At 44.5% G+C, this 23963-nt stretch overlaps 1 protein-coding gene across 1 annotated transcript in view; it reads right to left on the bottom strand.

The window, feature by feature from the left end:
- LOC137521789 (phospholipase A2 inhibitor and Ly6/PLAUR domain-containing protein-like) overlaps positions 1–23963 on the bottom strand; it is a 90098-nt gene that overhangs the window by 54173 nt on the left and 11962 nt on the right. The window contains exon 2 of the mRNA XM_068241523.1: positions 6654–6788. Coding sequence (XP_068097624.1) covers positions 6654–6788 — 135 coding nt within the window. The remainder of the gene's footprint in view (positions 1–6653; positions 6789–23963) is intronic.

The raw sequence follows: 23963 nt of genomic DNA, 5'->3' as shown, positions 1-23963 counted from the left end.
AATCTTTTGTCAGTAAATTTTTAGGTATTTGTCAGTAAAAAATAACGTGAAAGGTTGGCAACACTGGCAGGCTGCGCGGCGCAACGGGAAAGATACAGGCAGCCCACCTCACGCTTGGGCTTGGCGGGGGGAGGAGCCTACGACAGCGAGAGTAGGGTGGCCGCAGGCAGCCATAAATACGCAGTGTGTGACTGCGTCGCACTCGCAGAGCCTCTCAGCCTGAGTCAATCCAGAGACTAGCAGACTCGCAGGAAGCCAAAGCCAGCCAGGAGCAAGCCCATGGAAGAGGGGTAGGAATGGGGTATCACATGCATGCGGAAAGAGGTGGAAGGTGTGGGTGTGATTAGGCAGGACACTGGTGTGGTTATGTGGTTGGGCGCGGTAAATTTAACCACTCCCATAGGCGCCAGAGAAAATCTTGCACCCAGGTGCCAGGCACCCCAGGCTCGCCCCTGCCCCTGTGTATTATTTTTGCTGCTCTCCGCTGCAATAAAGAGGGTAAAAAAACCTGTTTTATAAACTGTTTTGTAAACAGAAAAGATGGCCATCAAAACAGGAAGTGCATCAGCAGAGCAGTGAACTCAGTTAATACACAGTGAGTACACAGAGAATTCAGTGAGTTACACATTGAATTCAGTCTCCAGAGGTTATGTGCAAGTTTTGAAAGAGCTCTGTGTCAATGAAGCATGACAAGCTGTGTCTTTAGAGCCTGTAGTCTCGGGTCTGCACTCGTGTCAGCCTGACATGCAGCTTCCTCATCAGCCAGCTATTCTTTGTTCAGTTTATCAGTCTGTGTTTATCAGCCTCACAGATAGCAGACAAGCTGACAGTGAGAGCAGGGACATTGTCTGTGAGGAATAATCACAGGAGCACTGGAGGGGCTTGGAAGGAGTTAACTTGTTCACATTACTGAAGAGTTGGCAGCCTTCCAGACACAGCCGACAAGTCCGACAGGGGAAAGATAAGTTGATTTATTACAAAGACCGTGCAAGTTGAAAGTGCTGCAGTAAGCCAGAGCACAATGGAACAGCCTTAGGAACTTGTAGAATATGAGAAATACTGCTAAAATTTTTGTTACGGACTCTCTTTAAGAACCCCGACGATACCGCGCAAAGAACCACGATCACTGGAAGTCTCGCTCACGCTGCCTTGTACGTTGCATGACCTCGCGCTTAACCTGCTGACAGGAAGAGGCGTCGCAAGCGGCCGCTGCCAAGGGGGCATCGCAGGACTTGTCGAGCAGTGAGTACGCAGCTTAAGCCATGTTTGAAACAATGGCCATATCTATTGCAATTCACTAGGGATAAACACGTTCGGTTTCATGAGAAGTGAAACTGTACCTGCTCATGTCCGAGAAGGGGGCTGTTGTAAAAAGAGATGACATCTTCCTTCTGCTCTCCCTCCTCTCAATACTACTTCCTGCTTCACAACAGGAAATTCCACTGTGAAACAGGAAGTGTTGAGAGGATGAAGTGCAGAGTGGAGCAACGCAGAACGAGGAAGTCATCCAGATACATTTTTTTGCGGCAGCCCTCTTCTAGGACACAAGCAGGTACAGCCTTGCTTCTTGTGAAACTGACTGTGCCAGCCCATTCTTACAATACATATTACGGAAACAGTAAAAAAGGGCGCAGGAGGCTAGTGGACAAATCGGGCGCCGCCATTCACTCCCATAATAAATATCGTCTACTGGGCGCTGAACAGGAAAAAAGGGCACCAGAGAATAATAACGTTTTCCAACGGCGCCCGAAGATTTTTAATGTTTTATAACTGCTTGTGATGATTTACGTTTCCTATTTCAATAAAACATTATTTTAAATGTTATCCCTTACTGTTTGTAAAACATTATTATTCACAAAATAAAGCGATCAGTACGTAACGTAAATTGTAATATATTTTATCCCTTACTGTTTCTAAAACATTATTCTACACACAATACAGTGATCACTAAGGAGGGTCTTAGGGTTAGGCACCACCAGGGGGGTCTTAGGTTTAGGCACCACCAGGGGGGTCTTAGGTTTAGGCACCATCAGGGAAGTCTTAGGTTTAGGCACCACCAGGGGGGTCTTAGGTTTAGGCACCATCAGGGGAGTCTTAGGTTTAGGCACCATCAGGGGAGTCTTAGGTTTAGGCAACACCAGGGGGGTCTTAGGGTTAGGTACCACCAGGGGGGTCTTAGGGTTAGGCACCACCAGGGGGGTCTTAGGGTTAGGCACCACCAGGGGGGTCTTAGGTTTAGGCACCACCAGGGGGGTCTTAGGTTTAGGCACCACCAGGGGGGTCTTAGGTTTAGGCACCACCAGGGGGGTCTTAGGGTTAGGCACCACCAGGGGGGTCTTAGGGTTAGGCACCACCAGGGGGGTCTTAGGGTTAGGCACCACCAGGGGGGTCTTAGGTTTAGGCACCACCAGGGGGGTCTAGGGGTTAGGGGTAGGTACAGGGAGGGTTACTTACTATGTTTTTTTTTAAACGTTATTATACATTTCACTTTTTAAACGGAAGAATAACGTTTTCACAATTGCCGATTTCATGCACATTATTTAATGATTTATAACTTTATAAAACATTATTTTTAAACGAAATATAGTACATTAAATTTTTAAACGTTATCCATGTTTATCGTTTAAAACCCTGCGCCCTTTTTTCCCAGCGCCCCTTTTTAACGTACGCACATATTACATCTTCACTTACTCTCCCCCCTCCCACTATAGATCATAGTAATCTAATCTATTGCCATTAAACTTATAACCTTGTATTCCAATTTACTGCTGCGTGTGCCCTGTCTGACTTTATTGAAGCCTGTGTCACCTGCATTTTGTGTATAAGAGCGTTACTCATACAGCAGCAAATACAGGCGACACAGGCTTTAATGAAGCCATAGCGGTTAGCACATTCGCCTGGCAGTGGTTCAAATCCCAGCCAGGGCACTATCTGCAAGGAGTTTGTAAGTTCTCCCCATGTCCGTGTGGTATAAAAATACAGAGGCGCCAATAGGATAAAATTTAGATAAAAGGTTTAAAAACGTTTTGGTGGCGGTGGTGGACCGTCCACACACAAACAGACCAAAATGCTGTTGATTGAAGAAAAAACTATTTATTCACATACTCCTCAACAAAAAAATGCAACGCGTTTCACGGGCAACATCCCGCTTCATCAGGCAATGAATAACCGGAGTATCTCACTAGAAATGACAGAAATGTAAAGCATATCAGGGAGCTGTATATGAATATAGAGTGTCGCATGGGTATAGGGGCATGAAAAGGTAATATACTTTTACTTTGATGCACAGAAAGTGATATACTCATAATAGTATGTGTTAAAAGGGAATTTTTTGGGGGGTCGGTGTAGTATATAACGTGAGGGGGCGAGCTGTAAGTGAAAAGGTGTGGGTGTTTTTTGATCTGGCAACAGATGGGTATAAGGGGACGATCAGTGAAGGACAATGGTAAAAGTGACAAGCAGGGGTGAAAAATGTGTCGCTTAATTGGGACCTAAGTTGTAATGATGTGAATGTGGTGTGTGCCAGGTAACTGGTTAGCAGAAGTAAACACCAAGGTACTGGTAACAAGTGATACAAAATGCAACAGGGATAGTTCAGGATAAGTAAGGACAGTAAATAGGATATAAATGATAGCTAACACTTACCAGCTCTGAGTCCAATGATAGCTTAGCACCTCTGTGCTGGGGTGTCAGGGTGTGGGCTTTAAATAGGGAGACAATTGGATTATGGGGGCAATGAATAAAGTTAATTGCAGGGTCAGGAACGAGGGAGGGAAGAGGGGGCGTGCGTAGCAGGCCGATTTTCAGCCAAACGGTGTGTCTAGTGGGCGGGAGTTGGGTAATGGAAAGGAGTGGCAGCGAATAGGAACGCTGCTCGAAAGAGAGGGCCGGGTATGTGAGCGGATTGGAAGGATGCTTGACGCGGACGTCACGCCGTGCATATGGGCGGCGTGACGCGTACGTCATGCCGCAAGGGGAAATGCGCATGCGTACTCCGAATATGTTAGCCTGCATTAAGCTCGGAGGGCAGGTGGGGCCTGACCTTACGCACCCACGCGCATGCGCACATCACCATTCAGGCCCCACCTGCCCTCCGGGCTTAATGCGGGCTAACATATTCGGAGTACATTTCCACTTGCGGCATGACGTACGCGTCATGCCGCCCATACGCACGGCGTGACGTCCGCGTCAAGCATCCTTCCAATCCGCCCACATACCAGGCCCTCTCTTTCGAGCAGCGCTCCTATTCGCTGCCACTCCTTTCCATTACCCAACTCCCATCCACTAGACACGCCGATTGGCTGACACACCCTCCTTTTTTCTGTCTACAGAGAGCGACATCTTAGTCCTGAGTGGGGTCAGGCCTAATCTCCCCACCTGCCTATACAGTGGTTGCCTTGGAGCAACCCAGGTTTGTAAGTACAATACTTACGATTTAAAATTTCTTCTGTTTTTATACAATATACTACACTATATTGGGCTCTCGGTCTCCATTTCTTATCTCCATGTCCGTGTGGGTTTCCTCTGGGCACTCCAGTTTCCTCCCACATCCCAAAAACATACAGATAAGTTAATTGGTTACCCCCTAAATTGGCCCTAGAGTATGATACATACACCACATGATACATACAAACATAATGGCAGTATTTGTATAGCGCCTTTCTCCTGTCGGACTCAAAGCGCTTGCGAGGCAGCCACTAGAGCGCACTCAGTAGGCAGTAGCAGTGTTAAGGAGACTTGCCCAAGAAACTCCTTACTGAATAGGTGCTGGCTTACTGAACAGGCTAAACCGAGATTTGAACCCTGGTCTCCTGTGTCAGAGGCAGAGCCCTTAACCATTACACTATCCAGCCACATAGACATCAGATTGTGAGCCCCTCTGAGGGACAGTTAAAGGGAACCAGAGAGGAAGCACCCTTGTGTATTTTACCATGTATATCAGTACGGGTCAGGAAAATATGGCGTGGGGAAAAAATGGCGCACAGTGATAAATCTTTTAAAACGGTATTTATAGTTTTAAGGATATGCAGTAACTTTATTTAAAACGCTATTTATCGTTGGTCTGACCCCCGCCCCTCATGTCCTGCGGTGTCCCCTGGTTCCTGTCTGCCTCCCCCGCCCCCCCTCGCACGTCCAATTTTGTCTCCCAGTGATTTCATCTCTGCCCCGGACTGGAGTGTAATGCTACAACAGTCCTACCTAAGCAGATCTTACGAACAGCTGGTGGATGTATCTGCTCGCTGCCGCTGATGACTTTCTGATGCACCAATCACGCTGGGGGCGCTGCTCCAGAACTGCCAATCACCGCTGCTCATGTCTCTGCTCCGTCTGCTAATTGGACGCGATGGTCTCGGAGGCGGGAGCATTGGGTCCAATTAGCAGACGGAGCAGAGAAATGAGCAGCGGTGATTGGCAATTCTGGAGCAGCGCCCCCAGCGTGATTGGTGCATCAGAAAGTCTTCAGCGGCAGCGAGCAGATACATCCACCAGCTGTTCGTAAGATCTGCTTAGGTAGGACTGTTGTAGCATTACACTCCAGTCCGGGGCAGAGATGAAATCACTGGGAGACAAAATTGGACGTGCGAGGGGGGGCGGGGGAGGCAGACAGGAACCGGGGGACACCGCAGGACATGAGGGGCGGGGGTCAGACCAACGATAAATAGCGTTTTAAATAAAGTTACTGCATATCCTTAAAACTATAAATACCGTTTTAAAAGATTTATCACTGCGCCATTTTTTCCCCACGCCATTTTTGACTGTACGCATATCAGTAAGAACATTAGAGAAAACACTTACCATGCTCTCTGTTTCCTCCTCACTGCTAAAAGTGTCTGTTAGCAGCAGTCACAAGAATCCCAGACTGAGCAATTAAATCTGGCTTTGCTGGGAATGATTATTGCTGAGTCATTATAGCAAAGCCACAAGGGGGCAGGCTTGGGCTTGAAATAACACCACAGAAGACAGACTTAGCTATAATCTTTCTGTAGCAAAGCTAGACGGAGCAGCCTGACTGTTCAGTCGGGGATTCTTATCAGAGGTAATAACAGTCAGATTACACAGAGAACAATGAAACAAAGGGCAGATTAGGTGTTTACTGTCATGTTCCCACTGATTTATAAGGTAAAATACAAGAGGGTGCTTCATCTCTGGTTCTCTTTAAGTGACAAGACAATATACTCTGTACAGCACTGCAGAAGATGTTGGCGCTATATAAATACTAAAAATAAATAATAATAATTTTCGTATTTACTATTTTTGAGAATTCATTTTTTGTGTAAAATACAAAATTTTACCCAAATATTACCCATAATTTTGTAATTTTTTTGATTTGCACGAAATTACGAGTAACACAAGATTACGAGTTAACATGAAATTGTGACATGAAATTACGAATTATGAATTTTCTGATAACTACAAATTGCAATTTTGTGTCATTATTACAAATTTCGGGTCGTAGATTTAATCATGAAATCGCTAAATTTTAGCTCATCACTACATACCAATGTACAGCAATTCATAGGTACAGGAAGTGTTTCTGATGCTGAAACTAGGATAACTCATATAAAAGTGGGTAAACTGAATATTTTTCTGCTCTCTACTATATGTCATTATGGTGCCCATTTAATTTCAGCTGTAACAGGAGAATGAGTTACCATCGCCGTGGCCCATGGAGGTTTCGGTGAGTTTGGTCATGCAGTGGTTTTGCGTAGACTTGCAGGTCTCATAGTGTTGGTCAGAACAGGTATTGGTGTTGATTGCGAAACACACTTCACACTGCAGAGCAGAACCTGAGGGGGAGAAATAGCATTTCATGTCAACTATTTTACCTTCAAAACATGTAGCTCATGTTATAACAGGAAAGAAGCAGCATAATCTTCTTATAAATGTATTTCTAGTATAACATGAAGCTAAACACATACGCAGCTATCTGTACGCAAAGCAGAAACTTTGTTTTGCCCCAAAATGTATTTTTGTTTCCTGTTTTTAACTCTTAAAGGGATACTGTAGGGGGGTTGAGGGAAAATGAGTTGAACTTACCCAGTGCTTCTAATGGTCCCCCGCAGACATCCTGTGCCCGCACAGCCACTCAGCGATGCTCCGGCCCACCTCCGGTTCACTTCTGGAATTTCAGACTTTAAAGTCTGAAAACCATTGCACCTGCTTTGCTGTGTCGTCGCTCCAGCTTATGTCACCAGGAGCGTACTATGCAGGCACAGACCATACTGGGCCTGCGCAGCACGCTCCTGGTGACATCAGCTGGAGCGAGGACACTGCAAAGCAGGCGCAATGGTTTTCAGACTTTAAAGTCTGAAATTCCAGAAGTAAACCAGAGGTGGGCCGGAGCATCGGTGAGCGGCTGCGCGGGCACAGGATGTCTGCGGGGGACCATTAGAAGCACCGGGTAAGTTCAACTCATTTTCCCCTGACCCCCTACAGTATCCCTTTAAAGCCAAGCTCTGGCCACAAATGTCTTGCTCGGGCTGTGAGACCACAAACAGCTTTTATTAAAGGGACTCCAAGCAGTAACTCAATTCAAAATCTGAACTTACCTGGGGCTTTGTCCAGCCCACCTAAGGTCGGGAGGTCCCTCGACATCCATCTGGCTCTTCTCCCAGGCCTTGGTCAGAAATGGCTCCCCGGCAGCTCCCGGCAACACTGGGCCCGAGTGTCGGGCTCCTTCTTCCTGAAAGGTGACGTCAGTCGTCACCACGCCGACCGCCTCGTGTCATCACGGCGGCCGGCGTGACAGTACTGCGCATGCACGATTAAACCGCGCATGCACAGTACTGTCACGCCGGCCGCCGTGATGACACGAGGCGGTCGGCGTGGTGACGACTGACGTCACCTTTCAGGAAGAAGGAGCCCGACACTCGGGCCCAGTGTTGCCGGCAGCTGCCAGGGAGCCATTTCTGACCAAGGCCTGGGAGAAGAGCCAGATGGCCGCCGAGGGACCTCCCGACCTTAGGTGGGCTGGACAAAGCCCCAGGTAAGTTCAGATTTTGAATTGAGTTACTGCTCTGAGTCCCTTTAAATAGTAATGATCATGTCTAGCAGAACTCATGCAAAAAGCATGTGATTTGGTTGATCATCTGATTGCAAAGCTCTGATTTGCTGTGATCTCATTTGCTTTACCACATGATCATGACTAGCAAATCAGAGGCTTAAATGACTATCATCTGACCAAACTGGTCACATGCTTCATCCTCAGTTCTTCTAGACATGACTATCACTGTATAGAACTTCTAAACTAGTGCATGGATTTCAACTGTCCCTTTTTTCTAACAGTTCTATTTTTGGAGCCAAATCCCCCCCTCTCTCTCTATTTTTCCACCTCAGTATTTAATGTCTTTATTTTTTCACAGATCTGGAAAAATAAATGAACTATTTACATATAAATAAAGAATGACACAGAGAGCCAGATATAGTGTAGTATGTACTGGTAAGGATGAATTTATGATAGAGTAAGTATCTTTATACTCACAAGCCAGGGATACCACTCAGGCAACCACTGTAGAGGCAGGTGGGGAGATTAAGCCTGTCCCCACTCAGGGTTAAGAAGTCGCTCTCTGTAGAACAGAAGAAAAGGGTAACACCCCTCCACCAGGGGTGGACTTATGTAGTACAAGGTGAGACAGAGGCGCTTGGCCCAGACTGAGACCTTGATTTGCCATATACTCCTACCCCATTGCCTGATGAAGCAGGATCATACCTGTGAAATGCGTTGCAAAAAACCCTGGAGTGTATCAATACATTTTCTATGTTTTAAACGTAAATACATTATTGTGTCTACTTGGAGGAGGTACGTCCACATCTGCCTCCCCATGTTTTAAACGTTTTATCTATTTTTACTCTTTTGGCACCACTGTTCATCTTGTACTATTTACATACAGTATAAAGGCCCTTATCCAAATAACTTTTCTACTGAGTTTTCTACCAGGAGAACATTCTTCATGTTATCTGTGAGGATCCGCGTGGCTGCCTGCGCAGGCAGGCAGCCTTTTGACCACTGTTCAGGTCTGCATTCTGCAGGTCTCTGGAAGAGAGACCTTTTGTCGGTTGTGCAGCTTGCTGCTGAGGAATTTGCATACGTTTGTCATGCAGATTGCCTAGCCACATCCCTTGTGGGCTTGCTCTATAAAGAGCTATGTTTCCCACAGTAAGTTGCTGGTCATAAGAGTTAGTCCTGTGGAACACTCGCCTGGAGTGTCAGCCTTGCTCTTTGTTGAAGATTAGCCTAGAGTAATTCCTGGGACTGCACTAGGCAGGTTTCCCTAGTGCAGTTAGGATTGCATTATTTGTATTGCCTGTTCTGTCTGTCTGTGGGGTGCTAACCAGAGCAGCGGTTGTTACTGGTAGGCCCCTCTGTTCTGTTGTTGCCTTACTTGGATCGCACTCGCTCTGACGGTAAGAGCAGTGGATCGTATCTCTTACGTATTCCTGTTTTCGTGTGTCTGTCTTGTCTGCTACGACCGCTTGCTGGAGGCTCGGTGAGTTAACCATTAAGCAAGCGCTCGCGTCCTCTGTTTCATGTTTGTCTGTCGGTGGTTAGTTAGGCGTGCTTGTCTCTGTTGTGCTTATCACGCAGGGACCACGCACAAAAGCGTGCACTGTTGCGAATGAGTGCGGTGTTCGAGTTTAGCTAGCGTTTGTTATTTTCCTTATCTCCTCATTGTATGATTTGCTGTGCCTTTGCTACTTTCGTGCTCTGCCTTGCTGTAGCCTTGTGTCACCTCTGGCAATCGCCTCTCCCGCGATTGCGTTCTTACTTCATATCTGCTGTTGTGTATGCACCGTTGCGGGTTGGCGACTAGTTTGGTGCACACACATACAATCTGTCCCTTTGCTCAATCTCTTTCAGGGCTATCTTGCCCTGCGTTTCTTCCCTTCGTGTAATTCCTGTCTGGCGTGTGTGGCAGGGCAGAGGAGCTGTTCCTCTGCACTCCACAGCTCCCCCTGTCGACAGGAATTTCCCTCTACAGGTGCGTTGCACCTTTTGCTGGGTTCCCGCAAATTACACGCTTGTGGAGGATTTCCGCAGTGTCAGCGCACGTCTTGTGCGCTGATCACTGAGAGAATCCCACAATCGTTACATTATCTAAAACATAACTTTTCCACCATTAACAATTGAAAAAGTACCATCAAACAGATTTTTAGTAATTTCTTGTTTGTATCTGGTAAATAAGTAACAAGGATACTAACCAGGCAATCCAAAAGTTAAAAACCACTTTTACTTTTCTTCTCCATAAAACATCATTCCCCAGGTCCCGTGGCTCTTATTTGGTACTTCTGTCTAACAAAGGAAGTTGCAGGGCATGTTGTTTTTTTTTCCCTTCTTTACTTTCATCCCTTTCTAATAGTTATTCCCCTTTGAAAAATGTGGAATTTTGGCATTTGAAAAATTTGAAATTTGGCGTTTTTAGCACCTATGGGGGTTTTGCTATTAATCTCTAAAGTCAGTGGCGCACCGCATATTGGTAAAGCGGATTTTCCACATTTTACATTACAGTCAATGGCTGCAGACTTTAGCGGTTACTAGCAAAAAATCTTTCAAAAAGACCTTGTAGTTTTTGAGGAAATCAATGTTAAAGTTGTCAGAAAGAGGAAAGAATCATTAAATGTCAATGTATGTCACGAGCCGCTACTGGCTATTTTGGTGCCCCAGACAAGGCGCCTTTTTCCTTCCCCTTCTTATGAATATGAACAGGACTGGCAGGCATCCCACTGAGGCAAGGAGGGCAATTTTCCCCAGGCTCCCAAGTTCTGCAGCTCCCCTTCCCCAGCTTTCCCCCTGCTTCAAGGATGTCATCCCCAGGTACCCTGCAGTGTTGGGAGTAATAGCAACTCACCTGACCCGGTGCTGGTCTGTCCGTACTCCCGTCTTTCTCTATCCATTCTTGCATAATAACGTGTGCTGGATCATTAAGAAGAGGCAGCCAGCGTGGATAGAGGAATAAGGAAGCATGGACAGACCAGCACCGGGACAGGTGAGTTGATATTGCACCCAACACTGCAGGGGACCCGGGGATGACATCCTTGAAACAGGAAAGACGGAGAAGGGGGTTTGTCAGCCAGATCAAGAGCTGGGGGGGGGGGTGGTCAGGGGCCCCGAAGTTAATTTTGCCCTGGGGCTCCAGCACTTCTAGGGGGCATATCATTACGACGCTGGGCAGTTCCACGCACGGCTCTCCCTGCTGCCGCTAAACTCGAAGTTTGTAGCAACTGAGAGGGAGATTACCGTAATTTAGGGTCTGCCAACCGCCGGAGTCCCAAATTGCCATTATGTGCGGCGCGCAGAATAGCATTGCTGCTATGACGACGCTCAGCTTCGGTTCTCGGCACCAGAAGACTGTGGCCTATATTAATTAGTTTTGCAGACACTGGCTTATCTTTGCCTAAAAACTGCCCTGCAGCAACTGAAGTGAGCAAAAATGTATAAAAGGTTCTATTGTTAAAAAAAATGTATAAAAGGTGAAAAATGAAAGCTTTTTTTTTTTAAGTAAGTATAATCTATAGTGGTAGTAAATTACCTGCAGTATGCTCTGATCTGTGGTACTAGTATTATCTACTTATAATACGTCCTTATTATTGTCAGTTAAATGTTCTTCACTTCTTATCTTATCAATGCAGCTCTTATCAGCACTTCAGCAAATACACAGTATAAAGTGGAGAACTATGGATGACTACATCCGTAATGTAAACAATGACAATGGCACGCCACTAGTTTGTCAGTATCCTAATATAGAACTACAAAGAGAGATACGGTACAAGTGCATTACTGACTAGAGCCTTGTTATATATATATTTAATGTACAACTGTAGCGGGAGGTATGTGGAGACTGCCATATTTAATTCCTTTTAAGCAATTCCAGTTGCCTGGCTATCCTGCCTCCAATACATTTAGCCATAGCCCCTGAACAAGCATGCAGCAGATCAGATGTTTCTGATATTATTGTCAGATCTGACAAGATTAGCTGCATGCTTGTTTGTGGTGTGTGATTCAGACAAATAGATCAGCAGGGCGGCCAGGCAACTGGTATTGTTTAAAAGGAAATAAATATGGCAGCCTCTACGTACCTCTCGCTACTGTTGTCCTTCAAACAATATACCGTATATATAATATATTGGAGCCCTACTTAAAGAGACTCTAAAGCCTCTTAAAATTTATCTTTTTATCTAACAATCCCCTTCTACACTATCACCCCATCTAAAACGCCACTATGCACTGTATAACTCCCCCCCCCCCCCCCAAACACCGGGGCAAAAATCCACGATTTTCCTGGTCGAGGATTTTACTACTCAAGGAGGCAGAGCTTTGAGCTGTAGCTTTGCCTCTATTCTCGTCAATCAGCACTAATCGCCGGCTCTCCCCCGCTCCTCTCAGTGAAAGTAGACTGAGAGGGGCGGGGAGAGGAGGCGATCAGCGCTGATCGACGGGAGTAGAGGCAGAGCTACAGCCCAAAGCTCTGCCTCTAGTAGGAAGTGCTCCCCCAACATTGCCCAGGGGACTTGGGGGGGGGGGGGGTTTAACACAGCGTTCTGCTCAGGGATAGCGGCATTTTAGATGGGGTGAAAGTGTAGAAGGGGATTGTTAAATAAAAAGAGGAATTTTAAGAGGCTTCAGACTCTCTTTATCCCTCCTGGCGGTACGCAGTTTCTGGGGCTGCGCCCGCGGGAAAGATTTTTTAAATTAAATTTGATTCATCCGTTGTAGCTAGCACTAGGCTAGCTACCATGGTTTCCCAAGTCCCCCCACACCCTTCTGATTTCCCCGATCACCGCCGCTATACTTTATCTAGCCGCGATCCAGAGAGAGCCGTAGCCTCCCCAATGTGCTTCATTCGTCACTATGGCGACGATCAGACGTGACTTTTGACGTCATCAACGTCATGATGTCATGCGCAATCCCGATCCTCCCCATAGCGAAGCCTGGAGCTGATTGGAGAGGCGGCACCATTGCGGGATCCCTGGGGGGTAGGTATAATGGTGGCGATGGGGGGGGGGGGTTGGTAGACAGCAGAGGGACTTGGGGGGCAGTAGTAGCTAGCGAAGTGCTAGCTACAACAGATAAAACAATTTTTATTCAAAGAAAAAACCTCCCGGGGCAGAGAAAGGAGAGTTAAAGAGAATTTGTAAGAAAAAAAAGTGCCCCTATGGGGTACTTAGATCATTAGAGGGAAACCTATGAGTTCTGAATCCTAATGAGGCTTTCCTCATCCACTTGTGTAGCCCCGAAAATCCGTCAATCCGCTTGTTGGTGGAATGCGCGCAGGTGCAGTAGCACCTTGAGCAGAAAGAGAGCAACCAAGATTGTCTCTGACTCCTCTCACCCTGTTCACTCCATCTTCCAGCTTCTGCCTTCTGGAGTGAGATACCAGTCAGTCGAAACAAAAAATTCCAAGCACAGGAACTGCTTCTTCCCAAAGGCGGTAGCCATGCTTAATGCAGAACCAGGCTAGAGCTGCTAGGACTTAAAAAGCATTACAGTACAGAGCTGGAAAAGAACACTTCTCACCCTGTTTACTACCACTTTAACTTGTATACTGTCTAAATTAAATTGATTCAGAGTCTGGCATATTGGTACCTCTGTGCTCAGATGACCTGGTTTTCTGCTCAGGTCTAAAGTAGACAGGAAACAGCATTTTCCTTTCCTCCCTCCTGTATGTAAAACCACTGATCTCAGGATGCCATGTCTCAGGTCAGTTCAAGGATATTTTAAGACTTCTGTCTCCCTGGCAATTGAATTTCCCTTTCAAAATAAATACACTTAATCCCGATATTCTGGAGAGGAGCAGTCTGTGGTTTCTTCAGACACGGGTTCAAACAAGTGTGTACAAAACAAGTAGCAGGGGAGCTCAGTGATTCTGGAGCCCACAGAACACAGATAATCCTATTGTGTGAAGTTTCAGTTAAGACAATGCCCTTGTACATCCTGTTACTGGCAAAGCACTCAGACCCTAGGCAGATCTTGGCACCTTGCACCTCTTATGTGCTTGTCTGATGTCCGACCAACAAATAAACTATGACAAAGGATCTGAAGAGATCAGGAACGCATGTGAACTGTTGCTAATCTTCCACAGATGTGTTTATTATGGATACAAAAAGAATTTGCATTTTTTTTTCTTGAACTAATAACCACAAACTAGCACTGTATTGGGAGTTTGAGATAAAATTACATTTTTAATATTCATTAGAAAAATGAGTAGAGTAGATTTATTGAATTTCAACGACAACCGTGTGCTTAAATGTGCTTAAAATGATCTAATTAATAATGCATTTGCATTTATTGAGTTTGATCTAGTTATATGAAACTGGGATGCCACCCTCCAGGGGCGTAGCAATAGCCATAGCAGCCGCTATGGGGCCTTGGGGCAGAGGGGACCCAGGTGGTACTTGATCTATTCACTATTACCTTTCTTGTGTTTCTCCACTCTCTGACTATCAGTGCCCACGGACTATATGCAGTGTAGATTGCATGATGATATAAATTGCCAATTAACTCCTATCCATAGGGTAGAGGCAGGTGGCATAGCTAAAGAGTGCCTACATCTGAGGACCCTATGAAAGTTTTGCTATGGGGCCCCATGATCTCTACGTATGCCACTGCCACCCTCTGTACCAACGGTTCACTTCCTGGCTTGAAACTGTACCTGTTACCATTATCACTACCCCCCGCAGGTCATTATCCAATCTTCAGTACATATTGATGGGGTCCTGGGCCCATTTGCAAATAACTTTTTCTCCCAAGTTTTCTCCTAGGAGATACATTTTCATCTTCTCTTTAAAATAACTTTTCGTACCAAAAAGTAGATGACAAAGTACTATCATAATTATTTGAGAATTGTTGTTTTTTTATATTATTTTAATTTTCAAGAGAAAATTTGTCACAGGTTAGTTACGATGGCAATATCTGAAGCTTACAATGTAACAGCCCACAGTATTGTCAAATGCAATTACATTTTAGAGTTAATATGTTAATAGGTGACCAGCATATACGGTGTACACCGGATACCTGAAATATAACTAAAAGCTATTATCATTACAATAATTAAAAAAATATTGTGTTACTTATTATCAGTCTCTAAATTGGTATAGAATTGGCTTAAAGTGCGGGAAATTAATCCCTTTGAATCAACATGAATTAACCTATGCAGCTTAACAAATAACAAAATCATATGTACTACTAAGCCCAGGTGGGATATCATATGGCACATACAGTGAGTTGCAAAAGTATTCGGCCCCCTGAAATTTTCCACAATTTGTCATATTACTGCCACAAACATGAATCAATTGTACTGGAATCTCACATGAAAGACCAACACAAAGTGGTGTACACATGAGAAGTGGAACGAAAATCATACATGATTCTAAACATTTTTTACAAATAAATAACTGCAAAGTGGGGTGTGCGTAATTATTCAGCCCCCTTTGGTCTGAGTGCAGTCAGTTGCCTATAGACATTGCCTGATGAGTGCTAATGACTAAATAGAGTGCACCTGTGTGTAATCTAATGTCAGTACAAATACAGCTGCTCTGTGATGGCCTCAGAGGTTGTCTAAGAGAATATTGGGAGCAACAACACCATGAAGTCCAAAGAACACACCAGACAGGTCAGGGATCAAGTTATTGAGAAATGTAAAGCAGGCTTAGGCTACAAAAAGATTTCCAAAGCCTTGAACATCCCAAGGAGCACTGTTCAAGTGATTATTCAGAAATGGAAGGAGTATGGCACAACTGTAAACCTACCAAGACAAGGCCATACACCTAAACTCACAGGCCAAACAAGGAGAGTGCTGATCAGAAATGCAGTCAAGAGGCCCATGGTGACTCTGGACGAGCTGCAGAGATCTACAGCTCAGGTGGGAGACTCTGTCCATAGGACAACTATTAGTCATGCACTGTACAAAGTTGGCCTTTATGGAAGAGTGGCAAGAAGAAAGGCATTGTTAACAGAAAGCATAAGAAGTCGCATTTGCAGTTTGCCACAAGCCATGTGGGGGACACAGCAAACATGTGGAAGAAGGTGCTCTGGTCAGATGAGACCAAAACTGAACTTTTTGGCCAAAATGCAAAACGCTTTGTGTGGCGGAAAACTAACACTGCACATCACTCTGAACTCTGAACACACCATCCCCACTGTCAAATATGGTGGTGGCAGCATCATGCTTTGGGGGTGCTTCTCTTCAGCAGGGACAGGGAAGCTGGTCAGAGTTGATGGGAAGATGGATGGAGCCAAATACAGGGCAATCTTGGAAGAAAACCTCTTGGAGTCTGCAAAAGATTGGGTCTGAGGTTCACCTTCCAGCAGGACAATGACCCTAAACATAAAGCCAGGGCAACAATGGCATGGTTTAAAACAAAACATATCCATTTGTTAGAATGGCCCAGTCAAAGTCCAGATCTAAATCCAATCGAAAATTTGTGGCAAGATCTGAAAACTGCTGTTCACAAACGCTGTCCATCTAATCTGACTGAGCTGGAGCTGTTTTTCAAAGAAGAATGGGCAAGGATTTCAGTCTCTAGAAGTGCAAAGCTGGTAGAGACATACCCTAAAAGACTGGCAGCTGTAATTGCACCAAAAGGTGGTTCTACAAAGTATTGACTCAGGGGGCTGAATAATTACACACACCCCACTTTGCAGTTATTGATTTGTAAAAAATGTTTGGAATCATGTATGAGTTTCCTTCCACTTCTCATGTGTACACCACTTTTTATTGGTCTTTCACGTGGAATTCCAATAAAATTGATTCACGTTTGTGGCAGTAATGTGACAAAATGTGGAAAACTTCAAGGGGGCCGAATACTTTTGCAAGCCACTGTATCATACAGCATTTGTTGCCTTTCCGACCGCCTAACGCCGATAGGTAGGTGGCAGCCCCAGGACCGCGTAACGCCGAAAGGCATCAAGAGCGGTGGGTGGAGATTAGCGTGGATCGCACACATTGAAGCACATGCATCTCCGCTTGAGTGACAAAGCTCCTCTCCATCAACAGTCTGCTAGCAGGTTCGCCGCTGGCAGACTGTTAGACGGCAAAACTGCCGTCTATTTACATTAGACAGTGTCACTCGGCTGTCCCCTAGAGTGGCCCACAGAGCGATCGCTCTCATAGGCTGATGCCTATGAGAGACGATCTCAGGGAATTGGCTGTCAGGGGGATGGAGGGGTTCGGAAGAAAAGAAAAAAAAATACAAATTTACAAATTTTTATTATAAATAAAATAATATATAAATTAATAAAAAAATAAAATAATTCTGCAGCAGCGATCAGAACCCACCAACAGAAATCTCTGTTGGTGGGCAGAAAAAGTGTGTGTGTGTGTGGGGGGGGTCCATTTACGTGCTCAGTGTTATGGCTCGGGGGGGGGGGGGGGCTATGGTACTTAAGTTGTTGAAGATTGGAATTTTTTGTACATGACAGAAAAGATGGGTTAAAGCAAACCTGAAACTAAAATAAACTTATGAGTTATGAGATAGTGAATTGTATGTGTAGTACAATTAAAGCGGATCCGAGATGAAAAACTAACTATAACAAGTAACTTGTCCGTATATATTACCTAAAGTTTAGATAGTTTACACAGCAAATCTGCCTGCACACAGCTTCAACAGAATACAATTGATTGTTCCTGTGATACAATGACAGCAGCCATGTTGTTTGTAAACATTACACAGAGGCAGGCTTATCTGTATCTTGAGCAAAAAACCTAATCCCCCCTCCTCCTCCCTCCTCCCCCCTGCCTCTGAAGTCTCTGGCTAGTAATACCTCCCCCTCCTCCTGCCCAGACTGAGCTCCCATGAGCCCTTGCTACTTTCTGAAAGTGCTTTGGCTCTCTGAAAACCTGTGGGCGTGGCTTGTGTAGTTTATAGGGAATTAGAGTATTAAAACAAAAACAAAAAAGTATTTGGCTTGAAAAAAGCCCTATAAACTATATGAAAGTAACACAATTATGCAATGAGTAAAAGTTCATCTCGGATCCACTTTAAGAAATAGTAGATTAGTAGCAAAGAAAAGGGTTTCGTATTGTTTCCAGAACAGGAAGAGTTAAAAAAAAACTTGGTTCGAATACACACCTGTTTTCTGAAGCACTTAAACAGCCAAGATACAGTGAGAGACAGATTGAGATAAGGTTTTACTGCAGGACAGTTCAAATGGTCATTATTTCTGCTCTGTTTTATAGCTTAAAATACAAAAGTGTGGTATTTTTTTGGTTAAACTGCAACTGTGATGCAGTGTAAAAAAAAAAAGCTATATCACAGAAAATAAAACTATGAGAGACTCTTTTCTTTAGTACTAATGTTCAATTCATCATCCATACTACACATACAATTCATAATCCTTTACGTTTTCTTTTTTTTTTTTTTCACTCCAAGTATGCTTTATGGTAGTCACAAATGTATTCCTGGATCACAAACTGCAATTTCACATTGTCATTTTCCATTGATTTTTCAACTATCGATCGTAATTTTGATCGATTTCAGTGTTCTCCCCAGAATCTTTTAGCCGGTTGCTCCACCCGGCTAGTTTTGGTGAGCACCCGTGTCATCGGCTCGCCTCCTCAGCCTCCACCCATACTGTGAGCAGAGTTGTGCTGACCTTGCATTCCCCCCTTGCTCCCCACCCCATTACTTTTCATGCCACCGGGCTGGAAAATAAATTCTCGGGAGAACAATAAACTTGTTAAATTATTTATAGAACTGGGGGTGGGGTAGGAGGGGCGGGAGACTGATGGCCCTTAGCCTTGCACTGCATTGAAAAGTGCAACCCTGCATTATTTTTTCTCAAGTCGGGTAACAATCTCCAAGCATATGGCCACCTTTAGATCCGCTGTGTAATTATGGTGTGAAGTGTCCACAGGCAGCTCAGTAATTTCTTAACACCTTTGCTAATAGGACATCTTGGCATCACAAAGGTGATGTAAATAGCAGCATAACAATGATGCCGTCAGTGCTACTAACCTGCTAATTACCTAATGATTGCTTTTTATACATTCCCCATCAGGGGCGTAACTAGAAATCACTGGGCCCCCTGCAAAACTTTAGATTGGGTCCCCTTCCCCTGCCCACTTAATAGGTACTGTCTACAAGTCTTTGGTGCATATGCAATTCACTTTTTCACCTGCGTTTTATCCCAGGTGAAATTTCAAACTTGTCAATAATATGCATTTTAAACCACAAACAAGCAAATACATACTCAAAATAATTTTGACAGTACTTTTTCAAGTACTTTTTGGTACTTTTTCAGTTGCAAAGTGCTAAACAGTTATTATAAATTGAAGATGTAAAATTATCTCCATGGAGAAAACTCAGGTGAAAAAGTGAATTGCATATGGGCCTTTGTCTACAAAACTGTGTATGGTTTGTTATCAGTGGCTGAGCAGATGCAGTCATTAGAACAATTGTGCCGAAAGCAGAAAGTTTTTTCTCTCCTTGATGTGAGTTTCAGACTCTCAGGACAGGGCCCCCTGTGGCTTCTGGGCCCCCCCTGCGGCTGCATCCCTTGCAGGGTCTATTGTAACGTCCCTGTTCCCCATTGACTGTCTAATCATTTCTAGATTGCTCGCATAATATTCAGGCGGAAGGCAGAAATGTGGGATGTTCTGCTAACATGCACAAAGCACGGAAGACAAAGGCCCATATGCAATTCCCTTTTTCTCCTGAGTTTTCTCCCAGGTGATATTTTCACACCTTGTCAATAAAATGCCCTTTAAACCACCAAGAAGCAAGAAAATACTAAAAATAATGTTTATAGTACTTTTCAGCATTTTTAGGTACTTTATCAGTTGTAAAATGCTTTAAAGTTATTGTAAAGATAATTTGATAAAGTATCTCCTGGGAATTAACTCAGGAGAGAAGGCTAATTGCATTTGGACCTACATCAGTTGCTTGTTGATAGGAATCTGAAAAAAACAAAAACAAAAAACGAATGCTGAATTTTTCTACCTCTGTCCTTTAGACTTTTGAGAAATAAGTACTTTAGCATATACAGTATTGGTATACTGTACGTTAAAACACACACAAGAGCCTGAATTATGTCGCCCCCTTCACTTTGATTAAAAAATTGCAAGACATGCCTGATCGCACGGGCGTAACTACGGAGGAGCAGTCCCTGCGACTGCAGGGGGCCCAGAGCTGTAAGGGTGCTCCAACTACTACTTCACTTTCTCTGATAAAGGGTGTCCTTTATCCTTCAGATCGGGTATTTTTTGTTGCTATGCTTGTTATGGGTGTCATGATTACGACTTGTTTTTATGACCCTAGCAAGATGGGCCCCCAAGCTGTGAGGTTCACCAGGGGGTAGGCAAGGCATAGGGTTTTGACCATTGTAGGGGGGGAGGGGCTCAAAGACTCCAGACTTGAAAAAAAGAAGAGCAAGTCCAGCTTCCATTAGTTATGGAAATTTATACCTGGCCTGCAAATCAAAATTCATATTTTTTAATAACAATAAAAACTACAAAACTTTTTTGCCTAACACTGATGATTGTTCTGCAGAAATTTACGATGAAAGCAGAGTTTCATGTTAACCACTTGAGGACCCGCAGTGTTAAACCCCCCTAAAGACCTGGCCATTTTTCACTATATGGGCCACTACAGCTTTAAGGCCTCGCTGCAGGGCCACACACAAGTGACTCCCCCTCCCTTTTCTCCCCACCAACAGAGCTTTCTGTTGGTGGGGTCTGATCGCTCCTCCAGTGTTTTTTTTTTTACAAATATTTTTACAAATATTTTTGTTATTATTTATATAATAAAAATGATTATTTATTTATAATTTTTCTTGAATCCCTGCCCCTCCTTCCCCCCTGCCAGCCAATCAGCGTGAGCTGATCATTTCTGTCTCCCCCACGGTGACAGCCATGTCCACACGGCTGTCCCCAGTACAGCGCTGCCTTAGACCGCAGCGCTGTACACTGTTATTAGACGGCAGTTTCGCCGTCTAACAGTCTAAGAAGGCTGATGGTAGGAAGGCTGATGGTGGAGTGGAGCTCCGCCATTGAAGCGGGGATCACGTGCATCGGCGCGCGCGATCCCTTGCAAACTCCGCCCCAAGGACTTTACCGCCGATCGGCATTAGGCGGTTCTGGGGCTGGCGCCATCTGCACACCCATCGGCATGACGCGGTCACCAAGAGGTTAAGTTGAATGCCGCTTTAATAAAATAAAGAAGTGTGGAAGGTGCCGTAATTTCTGCAGGAATATCGGCTCTTTCCTGGTCAGCAGACTGATCTCCGCCTGTAGAAACAGGCCTCATATAGGATTCTGCTGAGTGATGAGATTCCCATGCTGCAGACACACGTGCTTCTGTTGTCTGGGCTGAGATCACCTCTGGAAGCCGTTACAGACCAGAGAGTGCCGGCCGGGAAATGACTTTCATATGTCTCTGGAGTGAGCGCTGGGGAGGGGGGCTGTGGTTTCGCAGCTAATTATTTGTGGCTACAAGCACTGTGTCAAGTAGCGCTAGCTTTTTTTTCTGTACAAAGTAACAACAAAGGGTGTGATTCACAGCGTCTGATTTACTAATGATCTCCAAGGCTGGACCACACTGGTGTACAATGGACAACTTCATTTCCCCTGAAATGTAACTTACAGGCCCTCTTCACAGCGGGGTGTTGCGGTGCTATGTAATGGACGCATTGTAACCAGTGTTGCTTGCAAATTTTTTGCCAAAGTCATTTTCACGTGCAAAATTGTCATTTTCGATCTCGAGAAAATTTTTCGCAAAAATACATCGCAATATGGCAAAAAATTTGTAACAAGCAGAATTGTTATTTTTACAGTAAAAAACGTGAAGAAAAAAAAAACATATTTTTTTTCAGCAAAAACTGAATTTTTTTTTTTCCGTGAAATAGGAAAAATCACAAACTTATTAAAAATGATCTTTTCATTAATTCTGCAGCCCGCTGAAGATTTCCAAAATTGCCAGTAAGCTAGGGATAGTCAGAAATGCCCATTTCCCATTCCACCGAATTTCTATTTTTCTGCTTTTTCGATTCCAGTTTTTTCTGTTTTCTAATTTTCCAATTTCCGAGGAGTATTTTATTTGTCATTTTTTGCATCAGAGAATGCAAAAAAAAAGAAAAAAAAGACCCAAAAACAGAAATCTGAAATCAGAAAAAATTAATCTTCTGATTGATCTAGAAAATTCTGCATTCTCGGATTGGTCTAGTGCTTCCAAGTTCTGTGATTGAGCTTAAATTACCACCTTGCGGCAAATCGGATTCACGCGAAATTACATTTTCCAAATTCCAATCAGAAATACTGATTTCCAATTGGAAATACAGAAATTTAAATTTCGCGGAATTGGAATGAGCATCTCTTAGCTCAAATAGCTATTCTCTGCAGCCCTGGCAATAGTATAGGCCCAAGTATAGGTTAGCGAGGTAGACGTGCCCCGGGTATAGGTGCCCAAGTATAGATTATTCAGGTATAGGTGCCCCCCCCCTTCCCCGCAGGCCAGGGGATTACAGTGATGGAGGGGGGAGCAGTGACCACACTGAGGACTCACAGTAAAAACTCACCTCCTTCCGGGCTCCAAGAGAGGTTTACCTGCCGCCGGGCCTGCTCTTTCTCCAATGCCACTTACTACTTCCGCTAATCAGGAAGTAGTTTTGGGGTCATCTAGGCTACCCCCCCACCTTATCCTGCAATCGCCGTCAACACTGCACCAGCCCAGTGCCACTTACTACTTCCGCTAATCAGGAAGTAGTGAGCGGCACTGTAGACAGAGGAGTCCGCTGCACTATAACTCTGCAGTGAAAGGGGGAGCACAGAGTGCGGGACCCGAGGAGAGGGAGGAGTCAGGCCCCCCCTTCTTCAGTCCCAGTGTGCCCGCTGCTCCCCCCCTCTCCATCACTGCACCCTCCCCCCTTCACTGCACCCCGGACAACTCCCCCCTCCCCCCCAGGAAAGAGGTTGTTGGGCGCTACATAAATCAAATAAATAATAATAGCCACCTAAGCAGGTGATCACTGTAATAACAGTGATCACAAATGCCAGAATAAAAAAAGAGCCTACTGGTCCTAAATGGGTTAAGAACAGTGTACCTTGTTTGGAATACTGTTGCCATAAGCCTGTGTTTTTTATATGTACATAAAACAATATAACTAAGCTGCAATAATACTTGCCATTAATCCCTACAATATATAGATTCAAAAGCACATGCTCATTTATTTTTAATGTATTTTTTCTTCGACAAAAGTGGGATTTAACTTCCACAGAACAAGTGCAGTTGACAGACAGAAGCTCAGGCAGCAGCTACAATGTTGTACAAGAGATTAAAAATGCAAGACAAGCCCTTTAATCACTCTCTGCAGTGTGTTTATACTTGCCTGGGGTCTGTTTATGTCACAACACACAGTATATCTGCTATTTTACAGTAGCCAAGGACAATTGGCATAAAGGATTGCATTGCTACTGAGCCTTTGTATGTAGGAAATAACAGGCTTCCTCCGGGCGGCTTTTCAGCCACCGGCCTGATAAGGTTTGGCAGCTGGCTGTGTGGTGTGGGCAGTTCCCAGTGATGGAAAATGTCACACAAATATAGCTTCAAACTGCTCCAAGAGGAGACATTTTTAGTGGCAGCCTGGCAGGAAGCTATTATCATAAATGAGGGGGGTCAAGTGGAACTATAGTCAAACTTTCCCCCTCTGCTCCAACATATTAGTCCCATCCTAAAAACTTCTACAAGTAAACAACTGTTATAAAAAAAAAGTAACTGAAAAGGCTAATAGACTCTACCAAGAAAGGCATATCATTCACATTCACTAATTGCAGTCGATAATACTTAGGTAATACAGAAAAAAAGTTTCTCTGTGCAGAATTCAGTGACTATAAAACACATTAAAAAGGAATCTATGAGTCGATGTAGCCGCAGTCTATTGGAGTTATTATGCTTCAATTGACAGATCTTCAGAACAGAAGATATGAATGCTTGATAATATTGCCAACACCTCATCCATTAAAAAGAGGTCACTC

This window comes from Hyperolius riggenbachi, chromosome 6 (genome assembly GCF_040937935.1).
Source record: "Hyperolius riggenbachi isolate aHypRig1 chromosome 6, aHypRig1.pri, whole genome shotgun sequence".
In the NCBI taxonomy this organism is placed as follows: domain Eukaryota; kingdom Metazoa; phylum Chordata; class Amphibia; order Anura; family Hyperoliidae; genus Hyperolius; species Hyperolius riggenbachi.
The sequence above is the reverse complement of the archived record's forward strand: the minus strand, read 5'-3'. Positions and strand labels throughout refer to the sequence as shown.